The 18,134-nt window shown below is 46.6% G+C and overlaps 1 protein-coding gene across 1 annotated transcript in view; it reads right to left on the bottom strand.

The window, feature by feature from the left end:
• Positions 1 to 880: 880 nt before the first annotated feature.
• xpo4 (exportin 4) overlaps positions 881 to 18,134 on the bottom strand; it is an 80,005-nt gene continuing 62,751 nt past the window's right edge. The window contains exons 14-24 of the mRNA XM_079517538.1: positions 11,482 to 11,641; positions 10,721 to 10,890; positions 8,697 to 8,871; positions 7,437 to 7,643; positions 6,402 to 6,488; positions 5,442 to 5,622; positions 5,006 to 5,127; positions 3,990 to 4,120; positions 3,276 to 3,393; positions 2,711 to 2,803; positions 881 to 1,087 (exon numbers count right to left, since the gene is read on the bottom strand). Of these exons, the coding sequence (XP_079373664.1) occupies positions 890 to 1,087; positions 2,711 to 2,803; positions 3,276 to 3,393; positions 3,990 to 4,120; positions 5,006 to 5,127; positions 5,442 to 5,622; positions 6,402 to 6,488; positions 7,437 to 7,643; positions 8,697 to 8,871; positions 10,721 to 10,890; positions 11,482 to 11,641 (1,642 nt within the window). The 3' untranslated portion in view covers positions 881 to 889. The remainder of the gene's footprint in view (positions 1,088 to 2,710; positions 2,804 to 3,275; positions 3,394 to 3,989; positions 4,121 to 5,005; positions 5,128 to 5,441; positions 5,623 to 6,401; positions 6,489 to 7,436; positions 7,644 to 8,696; positions 8,872 to 10,720; positions 10,891 to 11,481; positions 11,642 to 18,134) is intronic.

Raw genomic sequence — 18,134 nt, forward strand, 5'->3', positions numbered from 1 at the left:
ATTTAAGCTTGCTGTGCGTGTGCACTTACGCACGCGCACACACGAACATTCAAGAACACCAAGGCACTCTGAGAGGGGTTAAGGGTGGGGTTTGGGATGGGGGGGGGGGGGGGGGGGGGGGGAGGAGGAGAACTCACAGGAGGAGGAAGAGGCACTGAGACGTTCGTGGAACAAACAAAAAAAAGAAAAAGAAAAAACCTGCCTCCTTCATCACGATCATGCCCAAGCCCCGCCCTACTGGGACAAGTAAACACCAATTAGATAACAGGGCAGGTGGCTGGTGAACCAATCACCACACAGTACATCCTCACCATATCGAGCCCACCCACCTCCTCAACATCCCAGACTCTCTCAATCCTCAAGGTCAACATTGCACATGTGTGTGTGTGTGTGTGCGCGCGCGCACGTGCGCATGTGTAGTCTCTGGGAGCCTCCGGGGGATCAAATGAAAAGTTTGGTTGGGAGAGGACAGCGTCACGCCGGCACCACACCGCGGCTCGCTGCCTCGGCCACTCCCCTCATATTAGAACGAGTCATTTCAGTGCTCCGGCCCTCAGGAGGACGCCCCCGAGTCTGTCTGCTCGCTCTGGAAGTTCCTCCTCTGTGATTGGTCGGTTCTGTAGGCAGGGCGGTACGGTCAAGTCTAGCTGGGTGGAGTCAGTGGGCACGGCGGTACCACGGGGGGTGGAGGGTGGGATCCGAAGAGGGTACACAGGGATTCCCCTACCGGTAGAGAGAGACCCAAGTGTTCCTTGAGACCAGTGCGGGTTTATCTCAGAGGGTCTTGACTTCTACCCATAGTTATTCAGGGGGGGGGAGGTTTTGGGGGCCCTGGTGGTTGAGTTAAGGAGGGTGGATAGTAATAATATAGTGGCGTTTATTCCAGTGGTTATTTGACGCAGAGGAGACCTCCCACGTTGGACACGAACTCCTCCAGGCTCTTGAGGAAGGACACTTTCTGCTTGCGGTCCATGGTGGGCGGGCTGCTGCTGGCCGTCAGCTTGTTGAAGGCGTCGGCGAGGCGTTGGTAGATGACGGCGTCCCTCTGGGACGCCAGGAGAGTCTCCACCAGCTCAGCGTACTCGGCCTGCATGGGGGCGAAACCCACCCGGACACGACGTCACATTCATGCCGCTCAACAGTTTAAAAAAAACTGTTTCTATAACCAGTGGTGCTCAAACGTTTTCATGTCAAGAACCCCTAGAATTATATCTATATATTTGGCCGCTGACCTCCATCTCAAAATATTTTGTTCCGGGGACCCCCAGAAGCGATTTTTAGCTTCTGGCGTCATAGCTAAAGTTTCAAATAATGGTTAAAGTGGTTAAAAGCTAAGGTGACACAGATGCATTCCAGGTCTTAATACGTGGTGCCAAAGTTTGTGTTATTGCCATTGAGAATGCATTGGGCGTTTAAGTTAAATAACTATAAAACATTTCAAAGAAAAAAGTTCCAGCATGTGTCTCCACAGTCAGCTGAATTATAAAAAGTGTGAATGGAGTTTCTAGGTGAAAGTGATTTTTTGAAAGTTTTGCGTGGGCACACAAAGTGTTAAACACTAAGACGAAGAAATATCGTCGACTACCTTCTTTCACTGACAAAAACTAAACTACAATTATTATTGTAGCTATTTGTCAACAAATAAAAACTAGACTAAAATGTTCGGGAGGGACTAGTGGAGAAGAGATCCAGTAGAACTAAGACTAAGTAATCTTATGTTTTGTTGTGCTCGGGTGTTCTAGCAAGCTCACAACGCATTGTGAGCTTCTAGGTTGGCTCTTTTCAGCATGCAAACAAGTGTAAAATCGCCAGAACACAGTGGTGCGTGTTGCTGTGTGCTACTCACTTGATGCAGACACACCAGTGTGTACAAACAGTGGTGCGTGTTGCTGTGTGCTACTCACTTGATGCAGACACACCAGTGTGTACAAACAGTGGTGCGTGTTGCTGTGTGCTACTCACTTGATGCAGACACACCAGTGTGTACAAACAGTGGTGCGTGTTGCTGTGTGCTACTCACTTGATGCAGACACACCAGTGTGTACAAACAGTGCGTGTTGCTGTGTGCTACTCACTTGATGCAGACACACCAGCGTGTACAAACAGTGCGTGTTGCTGTGTGCTACTCACTTGATGCAGACACACCAGTGTGTACAAACAGTGGTGCGTGTTGCTGTGTGCTACTCACTTGATGCAGACACACCAGCGTGTACAAACAGTGGTGCGTGTTGCTGTGTGCTACTCACTTGATGCAGACACACCAGTGTGTACAAACAGTGGTACGTGTTGCTGTGTGCTACTCACTTGATGCAGACACACCAGTGTGTACAAACAGTGGTGTGTGTTGCTGTGTGCTACTCACTTGATGCAGACACACCAGCGTGTACAAACAGTGGTGTGTGTTGCTGTGTGCTACTCACTTGATGCAGACACACCAGTGTGTACAAACAGTGGTGTGTGTTGCTGTGTGCTACTCACTTGATGCAGACACACCAGCGTGTACAAACAGTGGTGCGTGTTGCTGTGTGCTACTCACTTGATGCAGACACACCAGCGTGTACAAACAGTGGTGTGTGTTGCTGTGTGCTACTCACTTGATGCAGACACACCAGTGTGTACAAACAGTGGTGTGTGTTGCTGTGTGCTACTCACTTGATGCAGACACACCAGCGTGTACAAACAGTGGTGCGTGTTGCTGTGTGCTACTCACTTGATGCAGACACACCAGCGTGTACAACGCTTCCCCAGCAGCCACCGTCATCTCCGTGTTGTGTTTCTGCAGCACCAGCATGTCAAACACCAACTATACAAACACACGGACACTTCACTTACACGTGGGCAATGCAAAGAAACAATATGTTACATCTATAATAGGTACAGTATAATAACATCTTTTCATTTGTTCTAACATTTTACACCATTATATATAACACTATAACAAGCGCACATGAATTTCATCCGAATTTTGGATGGCAGAAGATCCACCATGGACAGCTCTCCTGGATTCCGACTTATGGAGGTTTGAAAATCCTGCTTGTAACCAAGGTAAACGGTGATCAGATTTTACGTCCCATAGCTGGTGTTGACGGGGCGTTGCCATAGCAACCGGACCAATGTTAAAAGTTGCCGTGGGGCTCAACCATTATATACACATAGTATACGTTGGGGTCCATATATATACGGACCTGGCTGATAAGGTCCCCTAGCGTCCCCTAGTGGCGGGGTCCGTACGGACCCGGCCCAAAAATAATTAAGGCTCCTATATATTTGTTTACCTTGAGGAAGTGCCGCGTGGCGACAAAGAGGGGCGTGTCTTTCTCCTGCGTCTTGGCACACTGCTCTGCCAGCGGAGAGAGAGCCTCTAGACACAGCTGGCTGACCTCTGAACTCATCCTGAAACACGGTTAAGGTGCTACACACACGTTCACATACTCACAGCTTGTTCTCAATGCGTTTATGCATTCACACACTTATCCACAGACACACGCATAGACAGAAGCATGCATATGCATACGCACACACACACACGCAGAACGCATGCACGCACAGTATTCTGTTACCATCATGCACTATTTGTTCACTTTCATTATTTTGAGGCAAAGGTTGCAGATCTACAAGCTCACAACGCATCGCATCAAGACACGTTTGCTTTTTAGATCAGTTATTGTACTTATTTGTTTTTGTATTTTGTAAAAAAAAATATTTTTCTTTTTTAAATGTGCCCAAACTTTTAATAATTATGAATGATTAATTTTAATAATTATCACCGATAACAAATGTGAAGGAAGTAAAATACACAATATCTTGTCAATATGACTGCTGTTCTCCACACACACACACACACACACACACACACACACACACACACACACACACACACACACACACACACACACACACACACACACACACACACACACACACACACACACACACACACACACACACACACACACACACACACACACACACACAGTGGGAGAGGATACGAGGTCATCCCCAGCTCTAGGGAGAACATGAGGCTCTTGAAGAGGTCTTCGGGCAGCTGAGGAATCTTCTCAGGGAAGATCTCACAGATGAAGGTGATGAGCTTGTAGTACTGGTTACACAGCGAGGGGAACTGGACGGAGCAGACAGAACAGAATATCAGTACTGGTTACACAGCGAGGGGAACTGGACGGAGCAGACAGAACCACATATCAGTACTGGTTACACAGCGAGGGGAACTGGACGGAACAAACAGAACCAAATATCAGTACTGGTTACACAGCGAGGGGAACTGGACGGAGCAGACAGAACCACATATCAGTACTGGTTACACAGCGAGGGGAACTGGACGGAGCAGACAGAACCAAATATCAGTACTGGTTACACAGCGAGGGGAACTGGACGGAGCACACAGAACCACATATCAGTACTGGTTACACAGCGAGGGGAACTGGACGGACCAGACAGAACAGAATATCAGTACTGGTTACACAACGAGGGGAACTGGACGGAGCACACAGAACCACATATCAGTACTGGTTACACAGCGAGGGGAACTGGACGGAGCAGACAGAACCACATATCAAAACTAACCCATTTAGACCTGAGGCCAATTCTAACAGTTTTCTGAAAAAAATGTTTCCGTCAAGGACCCCCAGAATTAACTGTATTTGGCCGCAGACCCCCATCTGAAAATATGTTGTTCCAGGGACCTCCCCAGATTTGAGTTAAAAACGTTCGCTCTGAAATAATATAGATTTGTGACAAAGTTTCAAAAATAGCAGTGCCACGCTACGAGCATGTAGATCTAAGTGAACTTCATGGCTCAAGTTCGCTTGAGACGGCGGGCCTTCGTCGCGGTCTAGTCTATAGAGTTATATATTTAGGTCTAGTCTGCAGTTGTTGGAGGCGAGAGGCCCTTCCGCGTTGGCCACAGAAGCGGGGTGTGGTTATAAGCGTTGGCCACAGAAGCGTGGTTAATAAGCACAACCCGGCTGGGATTTGGAATGAGCCTCACCTTGAGCAGGTCCTGAGACATGAGAGGAAGAACGATGTTGACGCCGTACAGAACCACGTCTGCTGCCGACACCGTCCGGCTGGAGGCCGGCGTACCCTGTTCCTGACCTCGGAACACCTCGTCTGGAACACGCACACGCACATGCACGCGCACACACACACACACGCGCGCACACACAAACAGAAACACACACACACACGCACACACACACACAATTAACACTTTTTATGTCCCAGCAGATGACGCAGATTTGACTGCCCTGCCTTCCATTTTCCCCCAAATCCATGGGTCCATTTGGTTACCAACTCTTCATCATTTAGCTGGGGACCACCTGGAACCACTTGGTGGTGGTCCCAGACTCCCAGGAGGACCACTGGTTGAAAACCACCCTGCTCTAGAAGCAGGGTGCAGACAGAGTGCAGACAGAAGGCCGTACCGGTGTCGCTGAAGTCGATGAACTCCTTGGACAGCAGGTTGGTGAGCAGCTCCATGATCAGCAGCAGGTCCTGGTACTGGTCCTCCTCGGCCCCAGCGTCTGTCCGCTTCCGGCCCAGGTTGTTCTTGGAGTAGACCTGGAGCAGCGTCAGGCACGCCTCGTACAGCTTCATGGACTTGGTCTGAAGGACAGAGAGAGACAGAGGAGATCATCAACACACCACAGCTTCATGGACTTAGTCTGAAGGACAGAGAGAGACAGAGGAGAGCATCACACCACACAGCTTCTGATTAATGACAGAGAGACAGAGGACACCACACAGCTTCACGGACTTGGTCTGATTAAGGACAGAGAGACAGAGGAGAGCATCACGCCACACAGCTTCATGGACTTAAGGCCTATTCATAGTCCAGTTGTCGGTGAGAGGTGATCACCGAAACGGCGGTTAGTAAAAACTCGAGATGTGTTGTGTGAGCGGTGACCAGCACCGCAGCGTGACGTCATGTTGTAGTTTTCGGTGGTCACCTCTTCCCCCAAAACTGGACTATGAATAGGCCTGTAGGGCTATATCTTGCGCCACCCCTTACCCTTATCCCTAAAATTATTTGCAATTTTTTGCTATTTTGAAAGCCCTTTTAAAATAGTTCAAATAGCCGATCTACAAGCTCACAACGTGTCGATGTAGATTGGCAAAATAGCAAAAAATGCCAAATAAGTGCCACTTGCCCTAGCACTAGTGTATGCAAAGGCTAAACGTATGTCATTTAGATTATGTAGACATACTGTACTGTATTGTATGATATTGTACTGTTAAACGGATGTTAGCTTCTTAACTTGTATGAATTTAATGCATTACCATGTGTTGTTCTTGCTTACTGTAAATCGCTCTGGATTAAGAGCGTGTGCTAAAATGCCTAAATTGTAAACTGCAAACCTCTAAGAGCACCATGTGGTACGTACCTCTCCCAGGTAACAGATCTGTTTGTGAGCCACCTCCACAAACACCTCGATGATGAGGTTGATGGTCTCCGGAGTGTTGTGGTACACCTGGACGACAGGAGCATGAGTTAGAGCTGTACCATTTGTATTTGTACCATTGCCTTTGTATTGAGTTTGTGCTTGAAATGTACTGTAATTCTGCAAACTGTTAATACAATTTTCAATCAATCAATCAATCAATCAACCATCAAATACATTTCCATTTGACACACAGCTCCGTAGGACGCTAACCCATTTGGAGGCATCACACATCATAGATGAGAAGTTGACTGACGTCACAGGCGGGCTACATGAAGACGGATATCCACAATGTTACCACGCATTCACATCCAAATTATTTCATCATTTTCATTTTTAAAGGGAGACAGTATGCCTTTCTACAAAGTACTGCCCCCTGGCCCCAGTAGGAATAAAAGCTCTAAATCTAGATAGTGTTGATGACACCGTTGCCCTTCACTGCCTCAATGTGTAGTCTGCAAAATCTCATTTAGGCATTAGGTCCGTTAGGGTCCATTTGGTTCCATTTGTACACTCTCAGAGTTACAGACCCATAAGGGTCCATTTGGTTACAAACTATCAAAGTCAGGTCCCTCAAGGACCTGACTTTGGGAACCACTGCGCTAATAGCATTGCAGTGATGTAAATAGGTTTTCAATGTAATGAGTCCCGGGATGCAGGGATGGTCTTTTAGAAATGAGTCACAGGCACATTTCCCACTTCAACGACGTTAGGAGTCATATTTTGCCATTTTTACAAATTGCAGCATTTAAAATTTAATTTTATATGGTTATAATGTGGTTATATTCATGTAGAAAACGAAACAAAATGATTATTATAACTAAAGCTAGCAAAATAAACTAGAATAAAAAACAGTACAGTAGTACAGTAGTGCATCCCGTGGATGCAAAGGTCGTTGTTATATAACAACTTAACTTAACTATAAACTGCGTTTTGGGATGCAAAATGCACCCTATTTTAATCTCTGGCATTGCGTACCTCCATGAGGCCGATGCAGTTGGACAGGAAGTCCATGAGGAAGGAGAAGAGTGAGGACACGTTGTCGATCTGCGTGGCCTCGGCGATGCCACACAGGGCCTCCAGCGTGGCCACGATCTCCTGCTTCACCGCCTCCTCCTGGCTGATCTGGGCGAAGTTCTCCTGGTTGATCAGGTTGAGGAAGCGCTGCTGGAGGGGGTGCAACACCTGGACGGGACGCGTGGAGAAAATTACTCACGAGTTTTTACTTAACCCATTTTGACCTGAGATCAGATTCTAAAAATGATTCTACATCCTGACAGTTTTCTGAAAAAGCTATGTTTCTATGTCAGTCGTTCTTCGATTTTTCAAAAATAGCAGACCTACAAGCTCGTAGCGCGCCACTCGGTGGCGCGCTATGAACTTGTAGATCTGCTATTTTTCAATAGCTAAAGCGTAACATAATGCTAACACCAAAAGGGGTTCCCGCTCAAAATGGGTTAACCCATTTAGACCTGAGAACTGATTCTACAATAATGCCTTCTAAATCCTGACAGTTTTCTGAAAAACCCTATGTGTCTGTCAGTGGTGCTCAACCTTTTCCATGTCAAGGACCCACGGAATGATCTGTATTTAGCCGCCGACCCCCATCTGAAAATATGTTGTTCCAGGCACCCCCCCCAGAAGCAAAGATTTGAGTTATATAGTTGAGAATATAATTATATTCAAAGATTTGTGCCACATTTTTGCGTTATTTTTCTCCAAAAATAGCTAAAGTATAACATTCGTAGTATCAATACTGCAATGCAGAAATGCTCTGTTGCAAGTAAAAGTACGGAATTCAAAATGTATTTGAGCAAAAAGGACAAACGTATTGGTGTCAAATGTATTTACAGGTACCAAAATTGAAAGCACTCCTTATGCAGAAAGTCCCATTTCAAGTTTCCATTTGAAAATAGCAGAGCTACAAGCTCACAATGGGTCGCATCGAAGAGACACATTGAAGAGAATAGAAACGATAAACATTAATTATCTGATAAAACACTGATAATAGTGCTGTCAAACAAAGACATCTATGAAAAAAAGTTGAATCTGCAACACGATGTTATACAATAAGCAGTGTGGGTCACTGCTTCATCTGTCTGTCTGTCTGTCTGTCTGTCTGTCTGTCTGTGGATCTATCTGTCTCTCAACTAAGCGGCCGTTGGGCTGAAAAACGTTGAAGACCCCTGGGGTTTATTTGCTGATGGTGGTTTGCCTCCTGCCTGGTCCTCCTCTCACCTCAGCCCAGTACTGCTGCTTTGCGTCAGAGTCCATGTGTGCGAACCCTCCCAGCACCAGCGCCTTCATCAGGGTCCTCTGGACCGAGCTGGACAGCAGGTGCAAGGGAGGGCTGCGGGTCGCAAACTGCTTCGCCAGGTTCCACCAGTTCTCACACTGAACTACGATGTTAGCCCTGGTATGGGGGGGGAGAGAGAGAGACATAGAGAGAGACATAGAGAGAGAGAGAGAGAGAGAGAGAGAGAGAGGGTGAGAGAGAGAGAGAGAGAGAGAGAGGGTGAGAGAGAGAGAGGGGGGGGGGGGGGTAGTAGTTGAAATACAGATGTATCCATTTTAACCCATTTAGACCTGTCCTGAGGCCGATTATAAAAACACCCTCTAAATCCTAACCTAAGTTTTAGTAAAAAAAAAATGCTATAAAAATCTAAAATGACAAAGATGCTTTCCAGGTCTCAATGGTTGATTCCTAAGCCGGTAGTGTCAAATTAACTTTTTAGATGACTACATTCATGACATTGGCCGTTATCAGGCCTTTACTACAGAACTCATCTTGATTAAACGATTAAACGATACAAAGAAAGTTCTCTATCTGAACCTTGTAGTTTACTGTAAAATAATTCTCTATATCTGAACTTTGTAGTTGACTGTATTGTAAAAGGTCTCCTTGCAAGGTCGATTTGCTCTGCCTTGCTGTCCATCTCCATGCAGTGCTATAGCACCCTATAACCACAAGATGGTGCTGTTCCATGCAGTTAGTGTTAAAGGTGCTCAAATGTTGGGAGTGTAAATGGTAAATGGTGCATTTATATAGTGCCTTTATCCAAGGTGCTTTACATAGATTGTGCATTACATTCACCCATTCACACACACATTCATACACCGATTGCGGCGGAAGCCATGCAAGGTACCAACCAGCACATCGGGAGCAATTTGGGGTTCAGTGTCTTGCCCAAGGACACTTCGACATGTAGACAGGAGGAGCCGGGATTCGAACCACCGACCCATGGATCATTGGACGACCTGCTCTACCTCCTGAGCCACAGTCGCAACAATAGTTAACCAATTGACCATGGGTCTAGTACTGTACCAGGTCCCCTCCTTTTCCCCCTCACATTTCAACTCAAATCTTCTATTCTATTCTTGAATCACCATTTAAAAAAAGTGCCAGGCTAATTCTGGGGGTTCACTGGCACAGTCTTTTTTCAGATGGTGGTCCGTGGTCAAATACACATCATTTTGGGGGTCGTTGACATGAGAAAGTAGGAGAAGCAGTGATTGTAATAATGGGTGTGTGTGGTTCTCATGGATTACAATCGAAATTAAATCTGAAACAGTGTGCCCCCACAACTACTAGCGCCGTTTCCTAAACAATTAACACAATATGTAAATGAAATCAAGATGTTTTAGTGATGTTGTTCCTGCCGTTACATACTGCCAATCAGGTGAAGAAATCACAGACTGAGGCTTTAACGTTTGCTTTTCGAGACGATTAGGGACGATTAGGGTTTTATGGAAGATGTTTCTGCAAATAATGCTAGTTCGACCACTTGAAATGCATCTAATCTTAACCCATTTTGGGGCGGGAACCCCTTTTGGTGTTTTAAACATTGTTATAATTTAGCTATTGAAAAATAGCAGATCTACAAGCTCATAGCGCGCTATGAACTTGTAGGTCTGCTATTTTTGAAAAATCGTGAAATGTGGTGCAAATCTTTGAATATATATTCTTTCAGATCGAACGTTTTAACTCATGTCTTTGCTTCTGAGGGGTTCCTGGAACTACATATTTACAGATGGGGGTCGGCGGCCAATTACATATATTTTTGGGAGTCCTTGACATGAAATATTGGAAACTACTGACATGTTTTTTTTTTCAGAAAAATGATTTAGAAGACATTTTTTAAATGTCAGGCCTAAATGGGTTAAAATAAGCAAAACTACTTTGAAATGCTGGCATCTCCAGAATCCAAATGACTGATATCAGTGGTGGCGACTGAGAACTTTAACCCATGGGTTCTCCTCACCTCTCCCTCTTCTCCACCAGCGTGACCAGAAGCTCCACCGTGTCGTTGGCCAGCTCCGTCTCCGAGCTCCACACGGACAGGTTGTTGATCACCTTCTCCAGCAGGTATCCCACGATCCACTGGGCCCCGTCCGTGTCGGCGCCAAACGCCGTGCTGAACGGGATGCTGATCTGAGAGGAACCCAAAGAACGCATAGAGCAGTTTGAGGGGACGCGTTGGAAAGGAAGCCAGGCTGCTACTCCCCTAAACTAAAGACACACAATAGACTACAAATATATACGTAGGGAATCAACATAGCATTATTCCCCAAGTTTAGTTTCAGCCATTTGAAGGGGAAGAACATGTCTGGGGTCATGTTTTTCACACCACAGGTGCCTAATACTTCTTACTAGTAGTAGGAGCCAATCAGAGGCAGGCAGGGGCGTGTCTTTACGCAACCCCTTCGGTGTTGCGAATGCCGCGAGTCAGCTACCTGAATCCCCCTGTTCTACAGACACTACACAACCAGCTCACCTGTTCTACAGACACTACACAACCAGCTCACCTGTTCTACAGACACTACACAACCAGCTCACCTGTTCTACAGACACTACACAACCAGCTCACCTGTTCTACAGACACTACACAACCAGCTCACCTGTTCTACAGACACTACACAACCAGCTCACCTGTTCTACAGACACTACACAACCAGCTCACCTGTTCTACAGACACTACACAACCAGCTCACCTGTTCTACAGACACTACACAAGCAGCTCACCTGTTCGTAGAGCTTCTCGTCCACCAGCAGGTAGGTCTTGGCCCAGCGTCGGAGGAACCACACGATGTCTTTGCCCATCTGAGGACTGAGCAGCTCCGTCAGGCTGGCCCTGGTTGCCCGGGACTCCACCTCCGACGTCCTCAACACCGCAGACAGCAGCCTGGAGCAGCAGGGGGGGAGAGACAGAGAGAGAGAGAGGGAGAGAGAGAGAGAGAGACAGAAAGAGAGAGAGACATAGAGAGGGAGAGAGAGAGAGAGAGAGAGAGAGAGACAAGGTATGGGAAGGGAAGAGAGGTGAGAAGATTAAATTCAATGAACGCTCGCTAAGAGCACATACAGTAGGTGTTGTTCAGTTAAAGGAGAATTCCATGCTAGAAGGCTTTCTTACCTTTATTTGTAGTTGTTACGTCCCCACCAAAGAGGTCCAGGTGTTATTTTGTGCAAAAGCGCATTATTGGCTATTTCCCCTATCATAAGCCCTCGATGAATTTAATTAAATTGCATTGAATTGAATGGGGCATTGGGGTGTTGTGCTAATTCGCTTATTTCCATCGCTCAAAAATCATTTGTTTTGTATATATCCTCGCTTCATAATGTAAATAGTATCCCAAGCGGCACACTTTACTATACTTATTTCGATGGAAATAAGTGAATTAGCACAAAAACCCAACCCCCATTGAGGGCTTATATCAGGGGAAATAGCCAATAATGCACTTTTGCACAAAATAACACCTGGACCTCTTTGTTGGGGACGTGGAATTCTCCTTTAACTCATTTACTACCGATTTATTGAGTGGCACTAGCCCCTCCGATGTCCAGCTTTGAGTGCTTGTATAAACACAAACATTGAATGCCATTGACAATGAATGGTCAGTTTTGAGTGTACATTGTGTAAACAAATCTTTGAGCAGGCCACCATTGGACAGGTTAAGAAAATTGTGTCTGACCCCTCCCACTATATCCTGAGTATCGGCTAATGCCATCAGGTACGAGGTCCATGCGTGCAAGTATAATAGGTACAAGCATTCCTTTGTCCCTCTGTCAATCACACTCCTTAACAGAGTCCTTGCAGAGGGCAGACATGGTAGGGGTCGAAGGTTTTGAGGTGATGTTCTTCCCCTCCTTTGCACTAGGTATGTTGGTGTGTGGTATTTAAATGTTGTACGGGTCACTGTGTGCCTTTGTTGTCTTGTATTGTATTGTATTGTATCTGTATGCTGCAGGGCGGGTCCTTGGGGTCCAAGACAAATTTCTCCATCGGGAGACAAAATAAAGAAACCTTGAACCTTGAAGACGAAAGTAAGGACGCTAATTCTCATTGGCCGGAATGAGATGATAAGAGCGCCTCACTTCACACAGGTGTGGTTTTTCCAAAGGCGCTCGTCTTTTTGGGGTTTTTGAGGGGCGCTAGCTTTCTGTGTCTGTGTGTACCCTGGAATTGAGGCTAAAAATCACACCCGTGTGAAGAGAGGGGCGCTCTTATCATCATCATACATCATCTCATTCCGGCCAATCACAACTTGCGTCCTCACTTTTCTGTCCTCACTTTTTATTCTCAATACATACTTTGCTCAGCCAACCAAATCATCGCTATGGGGTGATCATCCAATCAAATCATCGCTATTATTCACACAACGCTGGGCATAGGGTTGAACAGAACGTGGATGTTACCTACCTCGCAGTTACAATATTAACGCTTCTGATGAAAGTGAAAGTAACGATCGGCAGATTAGTTATGGCCGATAACTACTTCCGGTTCATCCAGGGTGAATTTCGGGGGTTTCAAAATGAAATGAATGACTGAATCGTGGGTCGGCAGTAAATGACATAAGTGCACACTTCTCGAATCTCTACACATACAGTAAACCAGGGCCGAGAGGCGAACCGGTGACCTTCTGATTACCAGCTAAGCTACGGCCATTTCCCGAAAGGAAAATGAAATGGCAGATAATCCTCGAAGCTACCACGCAGGGAGGTAGAAACAACATTAAGTGTGATTTATTATCGGTTGTGTGTGGGTGTCACGCACCAGAGATGACAGATATACAAGCTCACAACGAGTCACACTGTGAGGCCTTGTGAGCTTGTAGATCGGCTGTTTTCTGTGCGCGACACCCACACGCAACTAAGTGTAACTCTAGCTTTGGAATGACGACAGATTGAACCTAAGGTCATTATGAGAGACAGAGATAAAGGAGAGAGACAGAGAGAGAGATAAAGGAGAGAGAGAGAGAGAAAGAGAGACAGTGATAAAGGAGAGAGAGAGAGAGAGAGAGAGAGAGAGAGAGAGAGAGAGAGAGAGAGACAGTGATAAAGGAGTGAGAGAGAGAGAGACAGAGAGAGAGACAGAGATAAAAGAGAGAGAGAGAGAGAGATAAAAGAGAGAGAGAAGCAGAGAGAACAAAAGAGACGTGGGAGTCAGTGGTTGTTTGTTACCGTTGCTCAGAGACCAAATCAAACGCCATTTAGAAAAACAACACTAAACCCACATAATCACACACATACACACAGACTCTCTCTCTCTCTCACACGCACGCACGCACGCACACACACGCACGCACGCACGCACGCACGCACGCACGCACGCACAAACTTAGTTCAGAATCAGGCTTGATGGGCCAGAGGGAGAAAACAGGGCTGGGGAGCTAGGGGTTCTTGAGAAGGGCCAGAGGGAGAAAACAGAATCAATCTTTTCTTTTCTTGGTAATATTTCAAAAGCATTTAGAAAACAGGGAAATCAGGCTCTTATGAATATACGCCTGACCTCAAACTGTTTGACGTTTTTACAAGCCAGGTGTAAAAAAAAAGCTGTCACAACTATGGGGCGCACGCACGCACGCACACACACACACACACACACGCACGCACGCACGCACGCACGCACGCACACACACACACACGCACACGCACACGCACACGCACACGCACACACACACACACACACACACACACACACACACACACAGTCTCTCTCTCTTCGTCAAAAGGCCACAGAGATAGAGAGCTTAAATGGGGCTTAGGCTGCCGTGTGTCCTCCCTGTCCGTTCGGGGAGGACAGTGCACTGTTTCACATTGTCTGCACAAAACAAAACCCCGTTGACATTTGTCAGGGCCAGGGGTCGAACGCAACGCGCGCTATTTGGGAAACCCGACGCCTGCGGCCCCTTGTCTTTTCGGTCCCCCTGCTGTCACCGGGGGCACTGCTGTCAGTGTCAGCCATGCACTGGGCAGCGTGCACACGCGCACGCGCACACACACACACACACGCACACACACACACACACATGCACACACACACACACACACACACAGTCCTAGGACCCATAATGGATGATCTAGAATGCACAGAGGCACACGATGACCTTCAACAGACACAATGTCAGCGTCTGCCTGTGGCTTGCCATTGTTGTCATCACCGCGATTATCTGCTACATGCGAAACACACGCACTCCCACGACGTAAACGCCTTTGGTCTCAGCAGAGGGTATACATGCTTTCAAAATTGTCATCAAGAGGTGATTCATGCGGGGGGGGATTCCAATGCCGGAGTGAGTGTGTCTGTCTGACCAGGCATGCAGACACAAACAGACACAAAGTATTTATGCTGATGGAAACGGTTTTCTTACACGGGGGCAGTCCACTTGAGTCCCCCCCCCCCCCCCCCCCTCTCCCCCTCTGAGTGTCATTTTGTTATTGACGCAGACATGTGTGCACGACAGTGGTAAAAACGCTGCACAAACATGACTCTGCTGGTCACGGGTTCACAAGGCCTCGCCGTTGTAGTCGTACAAGTATAACAGCTGGTTTAAGTGGTTCATCAAAAACGGAATCGGTAGAATAAAACAATAAAACAATGGGTAAAAATAGCATATCTACAAGCTCACAACGCGGCGCTTCGCGCCGCGTTGTGAGCTTGTAGATCGGCTATTTTCACTACCTCTTTTCTAATTTATGGAATTTCTTAGATTTTTCTTTTATTTCTTCATGAAGTCACTGATTTTCTTTTTGTTGAATGTTGGTTTAATTTGTGAAAAGTTAAACTGTTTTTGGGGGGATGTTTTTAGAAAATGTTTTGAAATAATAATAAAAAAAAAAAAACTACTTTAGGAAACAAAATAAATAAGGGGATCTGATGGACTGTTTCCCAAACAGTGGGTCGGGACCCATTTGTGGGTCACGGTGGTACGTTGTTCTGGGTTACCTTAGTTTTTGTTTCCTTTTTGTTTCCGTGTTTGTGTAAACAAACATTGAAGACAAAAGTGAGGACAGACAAGTGAAGACGCAAATTGTGATTGGCCGGAATGACATATTGCGATGATTTGATTGGCTGAGTGAGCACGGAATGTGATGTATGATGATAAAAGCGCCCCTCACTTCACATCACACGGGTGTGATTTTTAATTATTATTAGTTGAAAACATTTACAAGAAACATTCCCAAAATGTCATGAATTAAAAACAAAATGTATTTCTTTTCAGCAATTTCATTGAGAAATTTATTATAATTATAATTATAATGAAGTAATTAGAACAATTGAAGTGGTGAAAATAGCCGATCTACAAGCTCACAACGCGGCGCGAAGCGACACGTTGTGAGCTTGTAGATCGGCTATTTTCACTAGTTTGGTCGCCGAGTGAATATCTCATTTCTGTTTCTGGGTCACGAGCTAAAACGTTTGTGAACCACTGATAATCTAGTGGACATGTGGAGGGTGGGGGGTGGTCATTCCTTGAGTCTCACCCCAGCGCGTGTCATTCAGATTCCAGCCACCGTTGTTGCATCCGCCACCTGGCCTTCTGCTAATTAAATAACATGCTGGGGAGTGGCAGCGACCGGACCCACCCGACCCACCAAGGGCTTGGCTGGCGCCCGCCAGGGTTAAGAGAGCCCTGTGTGTGTGTGTGTGTGTGTGTGTGTGTGTGCGCGCGTGCGTGTGTCTGAGCGCACATGCGTGCGTGGTTATACAAAAGAAAATGTGTCATCTCAAAATGTGTGTGTGTAAATGTAATTTTTTTCTTCCAATGTGTGCTGTGATTGTGCTCAGGCATGTGCTGCTGCAGGTCAGTGCACATGTGCAGTATAGAATGAACATGAAGGTAGTGATACGTGTGTGTGCGTGCGTGCGTGCGTGCGTGCGTGCGTGCGTGTGGGGGGTTGGGGGGGAGGTGGGTTAAGGCATGGTTGGGGATCTGCCAGGACATTCCCCCCCAATGGGACTGGCACCACCGCACCCCGAGAGCTTCCAGGAGGCATTAGGGACAAAGGGTGCGTGTAAGCTTGTAATCGTCGCACAAATGAAGACAACATGTGCACGAATAAAAAGGCACAGATGGAGAGCGTGTGAATGTGTGTGCATGTAAGGCACATATCCCCAGTCACACGCGCCCGCCCGGTGGCATTGCTCCCAGGGCCAACGCAATGCTGTGCCGTGCCATGCCATGCCATACCAAACTCCACAATGACAGTTTCATTGTCTTCCCCGTTTTACTAGTCACAGTTTACACTTGACGTGTGCAAGTGTGAACTTGAGAGACCTGACCCTTCTGTGGCTTTAATTACAGGACGTACGCCGGGACAAGGATGGGCGCAGGAACCTGTTCTTGGCAGGTGGCCCTCTGCGGTTTTTATTAGGGGTGCTGCTGGTAAGTGAGAAATACCGGCATTGTCCCGCACGGATTCCCGAAGGGAACAATCACACAGAATGTCAATTGTCCTGGCGATGCCTCTTGCTTGCAGGTCGGCCATGTCCACGGGACGGCGGTCCTTGACCCCCGAGGTAACTTCTAAACGTATTTCAGAGAGAACGATATCAAGGTTATCGGGCCAATTTGTGCCAAGGCAGAGGGGGCGGCCCCATCCACTTCCATGTATAGTTGTTCTCTTTGAGACAGTCAGTAGGAAAGAGAGACAAACCAATTTGAACTTAGTTGTGTGCCGATGTTACGCATTTAAATAGGCAATCTTCTTTTTTTGGCGCACAACGCGTTGTGCAACAAAGCATATCAAGACCTTGAACCAAATAAACCCTACACATAATATATAGATCGTATATCGTTGGAGGACTGGGTCCATGAAGGGCTCTAGGGATGCTAGGGTTCATAGCGGTTATGTACGCCTAACACTGGTGGAAGGGACTGAATTACGCGAAAGCTCTTTTGGTACGATTTTGTTGGTTTCATTGAAAACTGTCTGGAATCATTGTGTTCTTGCCAACGTGGCTGGTAGAGCTTACACACGTATCAGCAGCCACAGAATAAAAACGTACAGCATTTTGCTGTTGACTGGTCCCCACCTACTTATAAAAACAGGCAACTCTTGAAGAGACCACTCTTTGACAACCTGACGATAAGTGAAGACACATGCGACGGCGGACACAAGGCCAGAACACTCCCGATATCACAATGCGCTGCACAGAGCCTGCCAGCACCAAACCAAAACAAACCAATAAATTGTCCTTCACCCAGACTCACTCCGTGTGTAATTGTTCCAGTGCCAAACGGGCCAAATTTGGACATTTTTATAAACTCCCTTTTAACAAAGTAGACGCGGCGCCCCGGTTATGTCATTCCCAGCCCACATCAGACAGCGTCCATTCAAGTCCATTAAACTGGAGCAGAGAATGGAAAAGCCATTATCTTGTGGGTTAAAAAAAC

Source organism: Electrona antarctica (assembly GCF_951216825.1).
Source record: "Electrona antarctica genome assembly, chromosome: 13".
NCBI classification, from domain to species: domain Eukaryota; kingdom Metazoa; phylum Chordata; class Actinopteri; order Myctophiformes; family Myctophidae; genus Electrona; species Electrona antarctica.